The sequence below is a fragment of the Pseudopodoces humilis genome, chromosome 3, assembly GCF_049639895.1.
Source record: "Pseudopodoces humilis isolate 2021_Gansu_Grassland_sample_001 chromosome 3, ASM4963989v1, whole genome shotgun sequence".
Taxonomy (NCBI): domain Eukaryota; kingdom Metazoa; phylum Chordata; class Aves; order Passeriformes; family Paridae; genus Pseudopodoces; species Pseudopodoces humilis.
This window is the reverse complement of record NC_142202.1, coordinates 75049780-75064664: the sequence shown is the minus strand read 5'-3', so window position 1 is coordinate 75064664 and position 14885 is coordinate 75049780. Positions and strand designations below refer to the sequence as shown.

The following is a 14885-nucleotide window of genomic DNA, read 5'->3' as shown; positions in this document are numbered from 1 at the left end:
TTTTCTGCAGAACTGTGCAGCAATGTGATATGTGGTTCTGTTTTACAGAGTAGCTAACACTCTGATCTGGGAGCTCAGAAAACTCCCTGATATGGCTGGGACCCCTTATCATTCCAGTTCAGTTCTCCCTTCCCTGCCATGCTTCTGCAGCAGAGGAGAATCAGAACTTGCTTTATAGCTATTGAATTTATCAACCGACAATACCACTACAAATAGTCAGTCATAACATGACTGATATTCTATGTATTTTCATTCATAAATTCAAGTTAAATTGCCTTTCATGTGTAAGAATTCTTCATATGTTATTAGCACAGGCAATTGATTTTTCACTTTGGTCACTGAATTGAAAAAATGGATTGTGATAGAACTCAGTTTAAAATCCCAGATATGTTCTCTGTTGAATGAAATAGTCCTCTGGATGATGGTTAAAAAAGCAAGAGGAATGAAGGTCTTCATTTGCAACACTGGGAGAGGGGCTAATAAAAATAGAAGTAAAGAGAAGCCATCTCAGGGTATCGTTAAAAGTATCGTACTTGCACTAGTTTTAGTCACTTTGCTATAGAAATTGCAGAAGAGAAATAACCGTTAAAATAATTCTCTTGTGTTTTAGCAAGTTAGATTTCTTGATGACTGCCATTTAGAATACGGGTTGAGTTCCACAAACAGAACAGCTGAGAAAAAAAAATAATTCAAATGTGTCCGTTTGAAATGTATTTGGGGCAGGTCCATACGTGAAACCTAAACCGTCAGAGAGGCGGTAAGATTCAGATGCACGCTATTCCTCTTTGGCCAGCCTTCTTGTAGAATTAATGTTTAGTTTTGTTTTAGTAATGTTTTAGTAATGTTGTTGTCTTTCTAAAAGAGCAGATTAGATTAGAGCAAACAGTCTGCAAGACAGATATGCCATAGTTTATGGGTGCCCAAGGTGCAGTAGTAGGAGGGGGCAGAGAAAGGAGAGCAGCCACAGAGCAGCTGCATAGTACATATATGCAGTGAATTACATGATTGTGCTGGAAAGATGATGAGTTAATAACCCCTTAAAAAAAAAAACAACTTCACTTTCATTTACACTGAGATGACTCTCTGTAAACTCATCCTCTATAAACACATGTATGTGTTCTCTGGCAATATAAATTGGTAGTGTCACAGAGTTCAAATCAATTGTATTGTTTTGTACCAAAGAGGATTTGCTGATATGTTTTGATTTGTTTCTATTTGCATCAACAGTTATCTTTTATTTTCCTTCTGCTACAGAAAGAGGAAGCTGCAATCAGACAGTCTTAGACTGGATTATATGCAAATCTTATATTCATACATGGAAATATTCAGAGGTGGAGAAGGTCTTGGCATTTTAAAACCGAGTAAACATCCTCTCCCTTCCCTCTGCAATACAAAACAGACAATCAGAAAACCACCACAACACTTCATAAATATGAATAGCCTGAAGTGGTCTGAAAACATTGATCAACTCAACATCAGATTTAAACAGGCCACCTGAGACCATGAGGCATCATTCTTTTTTAGTAGAACCTCTTGCACATGTACATATACCCTCCTTTTCACCAGTGCTTCAGTTTGAACCACTTAAAGTTTTCTGTTGGTCCATTGACTTAAGCCCTCTATTGTTCTCATTTAATCCTAAAATGTACACGTGCTTCAGAATTCAGCTGACTTCTGGTACAGGAAATGAAATGTCAGAACCATTGAGTATATAAATTTGAGTTTATAATCAGTTTTCATAATGGTTTGTTATATTGACCTTTTCTTCTGATGCCTGTGCTGTGTAAAGATTTTATGGACAAGAGTTCATGGTTTTTTTAGCTTTCCAAGAATTTTCAAACGATCTTGTCTTAGTTGTTCTGTATTTATGACAGAATGTGCTTGTGTCATACATTTTTTGACAGAATCTTTCCCCTTTTTCCTCTCAGTGTTCAGGAAATGCTGACAGGTCAGAGGCTTTGTCAGTCTAGCTCCCACAATGATGCTGTCCTGGCAGCTCTGAACCAACAAAGAAGTGATGGCATACTTTGTGATATTACCCTTATTGCTGAAGAGCAGAAATTCCACGCACATAAAGCAGTCCTGGCAGCCTGCAGTGACTACTTCCGAGTAAGTCCCAAGATTTTTCTCTTTATATAATATATTAAAAAATTATTCTTGTGGAGGATGGAGATGGTTATAGATGTCATATTGAACAAGATTTAAATTTGAACCTTTGGAAAATGGAGGATTATTGCACACTCAGTAGAGTATGCAACTTTAAATATCCATAGGAAAGAAATGTTAAGAACACAATTTAGATTTTTTTCTAATAATAATTTATGGTAAGTCTTCCCCTCCCTCTGCCCCCAACAGAGATAGGCAGTGTACATCTTTCTATGAATTTAATGCCCAGTAAAGTGAGAAAGTGGGAGATATTTAGTATGTAGAAATTTTTGTAAAACATATGGGAGTTGTGATTAGAGGACAGTCAAGAGGAGACTGAGGGAAGACCTCACTGTGGTCTTCAGCATCCTCATGAGGGGAAGCAAAGGGGCAGGCACTGGTGCCCTCTCTGATGACCAGTGATGGGACTCAAGGAAACAGCATGAAGCTGGGTCAGGGGATATTTAGGTTGGATATCAGGGAAAGTTTTTCACCCAGAGGATGGTTGAGCACTGGAACAGGCTCCCCAGGGAAATAGCATAAAACCTGACCATAAAACCAGAGTTCAAGAAGCGTTTGGACAATACCCTTGGGCATATGGTGTGACTCTTGGGGTGTCTGAGCAGGGCCAGGAGTTGGACTTGATGATCCTGATAGCCCCCCTCCAAGTCACTGTGTTCTATGATTCTGTGATTAGAGGATGGAATTATGGAGATAGGGAGTTAAAACTTAGTCTTTACTGTGAGGCTGGTGAGGCACTGGAACAGGTTGCCCTGAGAACTTGTGGTTGCCCCATGCCTGGAAATGTTCAAGGCCAAGTTGGATGGGGCTCTGAGCAGCTTGGTCTAGTCCATGGTGCCCATGGCAGTGGGTTTGAAACTGCCTGATCTTTAAGATCCCTTTCAACCCAAGCCATTCTATGATACCATGATAAATGCAATTTAGTTCAGCTTGAAAGTGGATTTTTGTTGGATGTAAATGGTTGCTCTCAGATGGGAAGCCACAGTAATTTTTTAAAGGTGATAAAATTTATTTTCAGAAAAAAGTGTTTCCAAGGTGTAAAAGAAAATCTTCCATGGGAAATCAGATTCAGACAATTTCAGTCTAATCCCAATCTAAAATTGGAGCTGAAAAATTGTTTCCTTATAGAAAAAGTATTCTTCATATGAAGCAATTCTACTAACCTTTATAACAATGTGCCCACTCAAAATGTTGGACCATCTATAGCTCTGTAGTTGACTGGTGTTTTTAAGTGTGAGTCATCCTGTTAATTAGAGACTAAAACTGAAATTAATTTAATGGTCTATTTTCTCTAACAAAGTAAATTTATTAAATATTTTGTCTACACAGTAATTGTAGTGTTATGAACTTCTTTATGGGGATCTTTTTGTCTTGTTACAATAGTAATACAGTGTATGACAACTTCTCTATATCTCTGATTTCCTGAGCAGGGTTTTTATCTTCCTGTCAACTCTCTCTCACTTTTGGTTAGAATTTAGACTTAATTTATTTTGTGTATTTAAGAAATGTTATTAACCTTGATGTGACTTTTGTTATGATGGTGTTGAGCCAATTGATTGCTGTTTTTGAGCTTATCTGCATGCTTATGGGTTCTGCTGCAGCATAGTTTGTACTGCCACGGTTGCTGATGTTGCTTCATCATGATACCCAGGCCCTGACTGCTTTGAATTTTTGTTTCCTTTCACCCCAGTACATAGAGAGGGATTCTGGACCTTTCTACCTGTAGCAGCTGCTATGTAGACTTGCCAATGATAGATAGAGTGCCTGTTGTTCTGGTTTGGTTGATATTTTCTTAAGAGTGCCATATCATCTGCACCTATGATACTCTTTCCAGAGCTCATTGTACCCTGTGCACAGAAATATCATGGAGTGGGCACCTGTGCACAGCTTTCCAAGAGTGTGGTAGGAACAGCTTCTACTTTGGTAACTACTGGTTGATGTTGAGATTTGGGGCACTGTGATTTATCCTGTTATTTCCAGTTGTGTTACTTGGCATTGACTGGGCAGTTACTGCAAATTAAAATCTTAGTGCCCTTTATTGCTACATAAATATTTTCTATTTAAAAAATGTTGAGAGAATGCTTTATGCAGCATTGAGTAATTTGGTCTGCCTCTAAACTCTATGGTTTGGTAGGATGTGTTCTTCAGACTTTAGATATCAGCTATAAATATGGAACCTGTGCTTTCTGGAATCAGGCAAACAGGTTTTTATTAATTGACAAAAATCTTTTTTTAGAATATTGTGAAATAAGATCTATATTCTGGAGGAGGATGGCAAGAAAGTTACACTATGTTCCTGATTCTAATAATTCAGAAAAAGCAAGAAAGCAAGAGTTGATTAAAAAGTAATAATATTTTCTATTTAACCTGAGATTATTGATTTTTTTATTTCTAGGGGAATTTTACCTAATTTGAGCTACTTGGGTATTCTTTTTCTTAGACTTAAGAGAATGAATCAAGCTTAACTTTAGAGTTGGTGAAAAGAAAGAAGCATTTCCAGAAGATGATAAAGGAGAATAACAGATTTATTTAGAATGACAGGAATGACGATCTGGAAGTGCCAGGTCTCTCTCAAGTGGCCATAACGGCCAGACTCATGTGCTTCAAACTTAGCTGTTAATATTATAGAATTTTTAACCTTATTTTTTCCCTAGAGGAATTCTTAGATGAAACTTTGAGACTTTTCCAACCCTAAAGTAATTTTTGAAGAACTCATGTGAAACTCACCAGGATGGACCCACTGCCAGCCAAGACTGAACCAAGCAGGGAATGATAGTAGCACCTCTATAGTTTGTTAACAAGGGGGGAAAAAAGTTACTGTACAGATGTAATTGTGGCCAGAGAAGAGTAGGGTGAGTATATAAGAGAGGAACAACTGTACAAACACCTAGGTCAGTGCAGAAGGAGAGACAGTAGATGCTCCAAGTCCTGGAGCTGACATTCCCCTTTAGGCAATGGTGAAGAACACGGTGAGGAAGCTGTGCCCCTGCAGCCCAAGGAGAGCCACAAGGATGCAGAGAGCCACTTGCAGCCCATGGAAGAGACCCTAGCCAGAGCAGGTGGATGCCTGAAAGAGGTCTCTGAACCCCTGGGAAACCTGAGCTGGAGCCAGATCCTGGCAGGGACCTGCAAGACCTGTGAAGAGAGAAGCTGAGGCTGGAGCAGGTTTCTTAGTAGGACTTGTGGGGAAACTAGGCTGAAGCAGCCTGTCCTTTTGAAGGACTGCACCTCGTGGAAGAGTGACCCACATTGCAGCAGTTTGTTGAGAGCTGCTGTCTGTGAGATGGACTAACATTGGAGAAGTTCATGGGGAGCTGTCTCTCCTTGGAGGGACCCCATGGTGCAACAGGGGAAAGACTCCCCTCCCTGAGCAGAGGGAGAAATTGCCAGCAATGAACTGACCATAACCCCCATTCTCTGTCTCCATGCACTGCTGGGGGAGGAGGGAGAGCTGAGAAGGAGGAAAAGGTGCAGGGAAGTTGTTTTTAAGGTTTATTTCACTTCTCACTATCTTGATCTGGTTTTGTTAGCAATTAATTCTATTAATATCCCAAATTTGAGTCCATTTTACCCATGGCAGTACTTGCTGAGTGATTTCTCCTGTTCCTTAACTCATGAACACTTTGTTATATTTTCTCTCCCTTGTCTATTTGTGGAGAGGACTTAGAAAGAAGCTTTGGTGGGTGCCTGGCATCCAGCCAGCATCAGTCCACTACAGTCTTTTTTCCAGGTCTCCAAGAATATGTTCAATTCTTTGCAGGGCTTTATCAAAATGAATAGTTTGTTTTCTCTTTTTGCCACTATTGTAAAACAGCTTCTACAAGAGACTGGATGTTTGCTTTCTATGGAGGGTCTGTATAGTTTTCTGCAGCTTTGTTCCGTGTCTACTTCTTAAATTGTAGTGCTTAATGTGCTTTAATTGTAGTGTTTTCTTGAGCAGCATATTTTCTTAGAAATTGATACTTATGTCTTTTACTGGAAAGAAAAGTTAATGCTTTCGAAGGATAACTAAATGTATGTAATTTTACAGACTGGCATAATTGGAGCCACTTGTGGGGGGAAGAGTGGACAGAGAGGGCCAGAAGTTTCCTTCTCAAATTTTCTTTCAGATTATTGTCTGGAGTAAAATCTTTTGCTTTCCTAAGACAGACTGGAGACCTGAGCTTCAGCAAAATTCTTAAAGGTCAGCCTTCTAGGGTAACAGCAGGCCTTCTATTCTTCCTGTTGGTATAGTTAGTCTCACAGTCCCAGCTATGCAGAAACATGGAAGTTTAAATCCTAAGGGTAACTCCTGGTTTGGAAACTTATTACATTTGTACACCAAAATTTTGTGGATTTTCTCTTTATGAAAAAAAAAATTCCTAAGGGAATTGGATACAAAGACTCTGTATACAGAGTTAAACTGCAGTATTAGACACTTGAAAATTAGAAGTTTTAATTTGTTTTCTGCTCCTGAAGTACCTCTTCTTTCAAAATGTCCTAAGGAATATAGTAGTTATCTCCATACTCTAAAAAAACACTATAAAAAATAGTAAACATCTGTATTTTTATGTGTTCTTTTTAAAGCAACAAACAACATTTTAGGCAAACTTTTCCATATTGACATGCTGTGATTTGCCATTTGTCTCAATCTATTGCACTGAGACAAGGCAGTTGAGTTAATATGTGTAACTGTAATAGTTCTAGCAAGCTAAGTCATTTCCAATTAAAAGATTCTTCTGCTTTTTTCCCCTCTGGGAGCAAAATGAAATGTTACTGCATGACTTCATTAGTAGGCATTTACAGTGCTGGCAGGTGGTTATATAACCTCAAGATTTTCTTGTACAAAATGCATTGGTTTCCCAGTCAGAAAAACTCTTCTTCCCTACTTTTCATTTGAGTGGGTTTTAAGTTGCAGGACTTTGATCTTTCTCAAAAAGATGCAGATTTTCCATCTAATTTAGATGAACAATTATATTAATTATCTGGAATAGATTTTAAAATGTCAATAATATTCTAATTCTTTTTCCACAAGGAGCATGCTCAATTCTTAGAAGAATTTTTCTTATCTGAAATGAACTAGTAGATAATAATTTTGCATACAGACTTTGTACTACTAACTGTCACAGTTGATTCTTAAGCAGTTTCTTCTTAGGGGTTTTCTGTGCTCTCTTTCCTGTCTGTTGTCAGATAGTTTTCTCCTTTGTCCACAACGTTGCTGATTGTTCATATTTTACAGCATATTGCATTGTTTCATGAGAAGGTTAGGGAATTAATTTTTATAAATCAGTCCCTGAGGACTGAAAAGGTGGTTGATGCAAATAGCTTTTGAAATATTTTTATATTAATCATAAAGAGGAAAAGGCTATCCCTGATATGTCTTCAAGACAGATCTAAAGACCTAGTTCAGAGAAATCAGGGTTACCTGCTACTTTTGCAGTATAACGTGATTTTGTCTTTCAGTATTTTCCATTGGTATGAGTCTACTAAAAAACCAGTATCTTCCTTTCTATCATACCCTCAAAGTTATGCTGCTTAGTAACTGTCTTTCCAGATAACCTTTAAAAATGTAAGCTCTTCCCATTGGGCCAAATCAGCTCTGTTCTTCCAAACAGTAGTTCCACTTGCAGTCCTTCCCTTGCCCATATGGATAGGTATGGCTGCTTCTGAACTTCCTGGACAACAGGATAAGGAGCAATGGTCATAAATTTAAATAGGAGAAGTTCCACTCAACCTGGGGAAGAATTTTGCTTTGAGGGTAGCATAGCACTGGAATGGGTTGTCCAGGGAGATCTTGGATCTGTCTGGTTTTGTGAACATGCTGCCTATATGCCACCTATTGAGAATGAGAACTCAGTGCTGCTTGCTTTTCATTAAAAAAAAAAAAGAAAAAAAGAAACTTGTCTAAAATAGGGGGAGGCCTAGAAAAAAAGGAGTTCAATTATTAGATTATAAAAGTTTAAATACAAATTAGAATATTACTACTAATTCTTCAGTAATCCAGTTACAGATGAGTTTCCAGAAAACTGCACATTCCTTCACTTCTCAAAATATTGTTAGATATAGGCTCTTCAACTGTTTTACTAAATTAAATCAAAGCATTGAAAGTAATATAACATGGACAGGTGTGAGGTGTCTTGTGTAATCTGAACAAACTCTTTTACTTCTGGAGTATATACAAGAATGGTTTGAAAACTTTTTAAAACTTTCTAAAGAAATACTTTAATATTCTTTCAAAATGAAATAAAAAGGAAATGTATCTGGGTTATTTTATTTTGTTCATCCTTATCTTTGTAGTTAATGAGTTTTTATTCTGTGAGGCTCTGAAGCAATTCTTCTTTGCTGCAGACAGAATTCCCACAGTTCAGCAATGTTGACACTAACAATAACATCTACAAGAATCTTCTCTTTTTTGAATTCTGTGTTCAAGTTCCCAACAGTTGTTATTCTGTCTGCATAAATATGTTTCTGTTGCAACCCTCATAGTTCATAAATTAATTCAATTCAAATACAAATTGCAATTCTGTCGGTGTTGGATTGTAGACAATATGCTGCAGTATCATCTTGGGTTTTTTTCTTTTCCTTTTTTTGAAGTGCCTGTATGGTAGGTGTATGTGCACCATGGTTGGATATGGCAAAATCATCTCTGCAGTTAGTGAGATAGGCCATGGTAGGCTTTGGCTCACTGTCTCAGATGAGTGTGATAACAACATGTGGTGTTTGGCTACTGAATTGATGCATTTTCTCTGTTTGAAACCGGGAGAGAAAGGAGTCATTACAGCCATGGTCCTCCGGTTGTCCATTTTCTTTACCATCTTTGCTTGCTCCAGTCTACCTCAGTTCAATTTTGCAGTGCTGAAATAACAAGTATTCTGAGTCTGGGCTGGGCTCAGCTGCATTTCTATGTTGCTTACTGTTTGCCCATGGAAACCAATTTATTGGGGCAGGCCTGTGGCAGAGAAACATTTTGTAGCTGTTTTCTTCTCAGTCTCTATAGTCTGGTGAAGAAGTCTTGTGTTTCAGAACATTTCTGGATGCAGCAGATGCTCTTGTATATCTCGTAGTATCTGTCAGCATCTTCCTACACAACCTCAGGAAAAATTAAAACTATTCTGTGGGTGTAGTGAAGCTGAAAATACCCGAGGGAATTATTTGGGCAGCATATCACTTTTAGCTTCAGTGACTAGGACCCACATACCATTTTGATAACATGAAAAGTATCCAGCAAAGAAGTAAGAGAGGTGTTAGAATCTTTTCACATTCTTGAAATAGCATTTTTTCTTTTGGGTACTCCCTAGGGGAGTGTTCCAGTCTCCTGTGTTTTTATAAGAAGCCCATTACAATGCAGTTCTGGCTTTTGTGTTGCACAACATGCTTGTTTGAAGTTTAGAGGAGATACCTTTCTTTAAATAAATCTTTCAGTTGCTTCATTGTCAACAGTGCTATTGTTTTACATCCTGTTAACGCCTTCATTTTAGTAGACTGAAATATGATATTAGCAAATTGAATTAATGTCTCTGTAGGCCTTAATCTTGTGAAAGGTTGGATTTAAGCAGAGGCACCTTTGCATTTGACTGTCCTGAACAGCTTTGTAAAGTGCTGCTGGTTGCTGATCTTTGGCAGGAGTTAGTCTGCCTGAGCCAGCCAGTTTGCAAATTTTAGACATCAAAAACTTCTCTAAATCCCAATCCACTCTTACTGAATGTGTGAATGATGAATGAATCAAACTGCCTCTCAGTCTGCTACCTGATAGGTAATGCCTCAGAGGAGGAAGACGCCCTTAGCAGCCTTAGATGAGAGCATAAGAATGACCACACTGAGTTGAATCATTGGCTACTTGCTTTAGCAGTAGCTGTTTGTGATGTCTGGTGAAAAAGAGTAAATCCAGGGTAAGTGGATGTGATGTGTTCCAGAGAAATCCCCAGCTGTTTTCAGCTCAGGGTGTATATTCAGCAGTCCTCAATAGGTCTTTCTTCTAAGCTTTTATCTTCTTTCCTATTGGGCCTTTGTAATATTTCTCATCCACCTTACAGAGTGGCCAACTGCCTGTTGTGTGAAGATCTGCTTTTATTTATTGTCAATCTGATTCCTACCAGTTTAATTTGATTCCTTCTAGTTCTTCTGTTGGAAAAGATAACCATTGGTTCTTCTCATATCACTCAATCTTCTCTTTTCCAGGCTGGAAACTTTTGACTTAATCAGATGCTATTTAAATGGAAGCCGTGCAGGATGCTTGAGGAAGCTTTTTGCCCTTCTCCAATGTTTTGACAGCTCTGTATATGTTTTGTGAGCTGAGGGAATTGCATGTAGTAGGCAAGGTGCAAATTTCTGTATCAGCATAGGATTGATTTCTGTTTTGTTGTCTCTTGCAAAAAAAAAAATAAAAAAATTCTAAGCTTTGATTACTTTTTTAATTTGTTTTTTGTTTATTTTTATTGCTGAGGACTGGGACGATTTTTTATTAAACTCATGTGTTCATTTTTATAATTGCCATTTTTGAGACCATATGCTTATTCCATGCAATCCTTTTACAGTTTATCACATTATCCATGCCTTTACTACCTTGCATAGCTTTGCCTCAGTGGACTTTTTACCTGCACTGCTCTTGCCCTTTTCTGGAACTGCTCTGCATATGTTTGTTAAGTATGAGTTGCTCCACTGGAATCATCACTCCCTGTGAAAACTGGCTGGTCTTTTCTTGTTCACCATCTCATGTATTCTTACCCAGGCAAAGATCTCTCCTCTTTTCTCTCTTGCCTAGTCTTCCTTCCAGCCATTTAAAGGCCTCTGTCAAAAGCTTTTTGTGAATCCACTTAGTGAAAAAGTCATGGCTACAGCCCAGCATAACATACTCTTTGCCATCCATTATTTCTGTATGTATAGAACACAAGTTTGTGTGTGTATGTGTGCAAAAATCAAATTACCATCTCCTTAGACGTGTGGAACATTCTTAGCTACTGATGAAATAACCTGCCCTTCCAGGGCCATAGAGTGCCAGTTTTGCACATAGGCAACAAACACAAAGCCCGTTTTATATAAAAATTAGGAATAGTAGAACAACTTATGAAATGTTCATATGCATTTTCAGGAGCTCTTGTAGCTGGCACTTAATTTTATCTACCTTGTCAAGATTAGATTTCAGCCAAGAAGGAATAGGTCTCAAGCCTAAAGAATTTATGGAAATTTATTTAATTTATTATTAATTTATTAAATTAATGTTTTTGTGGTCTGTTAGCTCAGAAGGGGTTTGCTTTGTTAGAGTTGAAGGAAAAGCCAAAGGATAAATGAGTATGGTCAAATGCAGACAACTAAATATAAAGTGAAGAGATTATTTTATAGAGGCATTTGTTCCAGAGGAAATAGCTGATGGAGGGTAGAGCTTAGCTGATGATGAAAACTACTGTGACAAATGACTGCAACATTAACACAAGCTTGGTTAGTCAAGTCATTCTGGTTTTATTTTGCGAATTGTTAGTGTTTGTTTACTCTTTTAAGTTTTTATCAGTAGAAGAGTAGAAAAAAAACAAAGAAAAATAGTCAGTAAGCTGGTTTTATTACTTTGCCTTTGTATTAAAGAATTTAATAAATATGTTGGTGGGAATTAAGGGTGATACTTCAGCAAAGTTATACTATATTCTTAATGGAAAACAAGATTTAGAATCATAATAGAAAATAGAATTATTTTAAAGGATATGAAGGTTATCTAGTTCAAACACTCATAAAATGGGCCAGATAGGAAAGATATCTAGTGCAAACTCTTATAAAATGAACCATTTAAAATTTCAGCATTAGACTTCTCACATAACAAGTATGCTTTTGCGGTTAAGATGCAGAATAGAAGTAATTGCCATAGTTTACTATTGCTTGGAACATTTGGCTGTCAGTGTCTAATGACATTCACATCCCATTATATAAATGGCTTCTAAAAAAGGTAATTATAATAACAACTAAGATTTTTACTACAGTTCTGTTAGATTAAGCTTTGCTGTACAGCCACTGGATTAGAGCCTGCATACACTAAGGTGGGACACTTGTCTTAAGGGTATTGTATGCAGTATTTTTAAAATTAAGTCCCTTAAAGGTGTCCGAGTTTGGATGATGACTTTTCCTTGGAGGGGGAAAAAAAGTCACGAGAATCTTTGCCTTCCTGAATTAAATGTATTGTGGTAGTTAAAATGCTAGTTCAAGAGCTAAGTGACTTTTATTGCAATTTTATTCTGGGCTTGCCTTTGATATCACTTGCTAAAATCATCGAAGGATGTGAACAATAGGCTTATGCATTCACTGGGAAGCATTAAACCAATTTAAACCAAAATTTGCAAATGTGACTCATGCTTTTCTATGCTTGACTGGAAATGCAGGAAAAAAAATCTGGGTTTAGTTATGCTGCTTTCTTTATTCTCCAAAAGGCAGGCCTGCTTATAGGTGCCTTTTGTTAGGACAGACTACATTATTGGAGTTTCATGCAGTGCTTTGCATGACAGCGTCCTTGCAATTCAGTTTTCTTGCATCTGCCATAAAATAAACAATTATTTTGATATTCAGGACCACCTGTGGTGACTTACTCATTTTGAAATATTGGAAATGTAATCTGTATATTGTAATATTGGAAATTTACTGTATCTGTAATGGTTCACAGTTTTGTGTGGTTTTTATTCCAATACTGAGTTAGATAGGGAAATTGTTGAATTATTTTGTTTCTTTTGCACTACTTAGACAGATTTTGAATATGAGTCTTTTTGGTGACGACCCAGCAACTCATTAGGAGTAGCATGTGGCTATTTTCCCTTTTGGCTTAAATTACATTTGTGTAGCTAAAAAGAGCTTTGGGGAAGATACATCACACCATTAAACTATATCAAAATATGAATTATGTTTGATGCAGGTTGAATCAAGGATATAACTTGCAACAAATTTTGGGGATTTTTTTTTTTTTTAATCTTGAAGTTTTTATTTTGACTGGGAATGAAGTCCCTGTGCCTTGTTACAACCAAGAAAATAATTTTGATCTTGATGGAATGACCAATATACAAACAGGAAAAAATCTCACATCCTTAGGTTCTCTAAACAGTAGAGTAGTTCTTTATTGCAATTTACATTACTTATTTTGAAAGATACCAATAGGATATCCCAAAAGGGATATCTTTTTGTATCCAGAGTGTAGCATAACAAGTCCCTTGTATATATCCTTGATTTGGTAAGCTCTTTGGGGCTATGTATTATGTAGCACTGTCTGACATTGACATGCTAAAAGAAACTCCAAAGTGGAATTTGCTTTACTAACAGTAATAGGTGGCCCTTGAATACTGTCCTTCAAGTTGAACAGTTCCATGATCAGTTTTATCTCTTTAACTATATATTCTCAAACCATGAATGATAGCTGACCTTTCCATTTCATGGGATTCATTTTAGTTGCTTGGCAAATGCTTAAAAAACAATATTTAGGTAGATTTCATAGAGCAGTTGAATTACTGTAGGCTCAGTTATCAGTGAGTGATGTTATGTGACATTTTCTCTGTGAATTTATATAGAACTTTTTTCAGAAGAATTGTGTAATGAGCCTCTTAATCATATTTCATGCAATTGGTATTGATGGATATGTTTTTCAGTGTGCAAGAGACTCCAGAGGACATGGCTGATTGGCTGATGATTAATTTAGGATAGGCTTGAATTGGGAGGGAAACAAAGTTAATTATAAGAAGAACATGGCACATTTTTACATGCTGAAAAGAAACATTCACATACTAAATTGCTTATTTGGATAAATACACATCTGGAGCATAGTTGATATTTGATGAGGGCATGGTCATCTGTCAAAGCAGTATTTTGACTCCTGTTCATAGATTCTGAATGTGTTCTTTTTTGTTGTGATAGGTGAAAACAGCAAGGAAAAAATTACATAGCTTATGTAATGAAGAATAAGAACATGAAGCTAAGGACACTCAAAGGTTATTTCAGGAGTAATAGACCAAAGTAGATGTAATAGATTATGATTTATTTATTTAATATTACTGTTACATGAAGAGGGAATTGCTATTTTTAATACAAACTATGAAGCATAGTTTTTGACCTGAAAAAGTTTATAGCCCAAATAGAAGACTATGTCAGGACTGGATACTAAGTAGCCCAAGTGACAGATAATCTTAGGTCCCAAATCAGAAAGAATGTGCCACTGATCAACAGGTCACTGATGCCAGTAAGATTTCTCACAGACTTTCATGTGAAATGAAAACAATCTTGAGGTATCACATCATAACTGAGTTCCCTGAGCAGTGGATCCAAGATCTCTGAAGTGTTGGTTTACTTTCTTCATAGCTTTTCTGATGCCTGAGATGAGAAGTACAATCAACTTCCCATAAATAAAAAGCTATGGAACAGGTGAATTATGTGCATATGATGTGGGAAGTGAATTTGAATAAAACACTGCCCTTAATGAAGATGCCTATCTATTTTAAAATAATTTTTAAAAGAACTCAAGTCAGTATCGTTTAATTGTGGAGGCAGAAATTTGAGTATACAAATCAGCTCATTTAAATGAGTTAAACAATGCTAAATAGTGTTAATTAGTTAGAAAATTCAATGCAACAAGATGAATAGCTAAGGAAAACCTTGGTGACTTCATTGATCAGTTCTTTAGCACTTAGTTTGCTAAATGGAGGTAATTCTAAAGTATCCCAGGATGTTATTATTGTGCAGCTAAGTCTGTGGTTGAACAAGAATTTGTGTAGGTCAGGGCTATG

At 37.0% G+C, this 14885-nt stretch overlaps 1 protein-coding gene across 1 annotated transcript in view; it reads left to right on the top strand.

Annotated features, from left to right (window-relative positions):
* The window catches only part of KLHL32 (kelch like family member 32), a 121082-nt gene that overhangs the window by 26034 nt on the left and 80163 nt on the right, over positions 1 to 14885 (top strand). The window contains exon 3 of the mRNA XM_005518222.2: positions 1929 to 2109. Within this exon, the coding sequence (XP_005518279.1) occupies positions 1929 to 2109 (181 nt within the window). The remainder of the gene's footprint in view (positions 1 to 1928; positions 2110 to 14885) is intronic.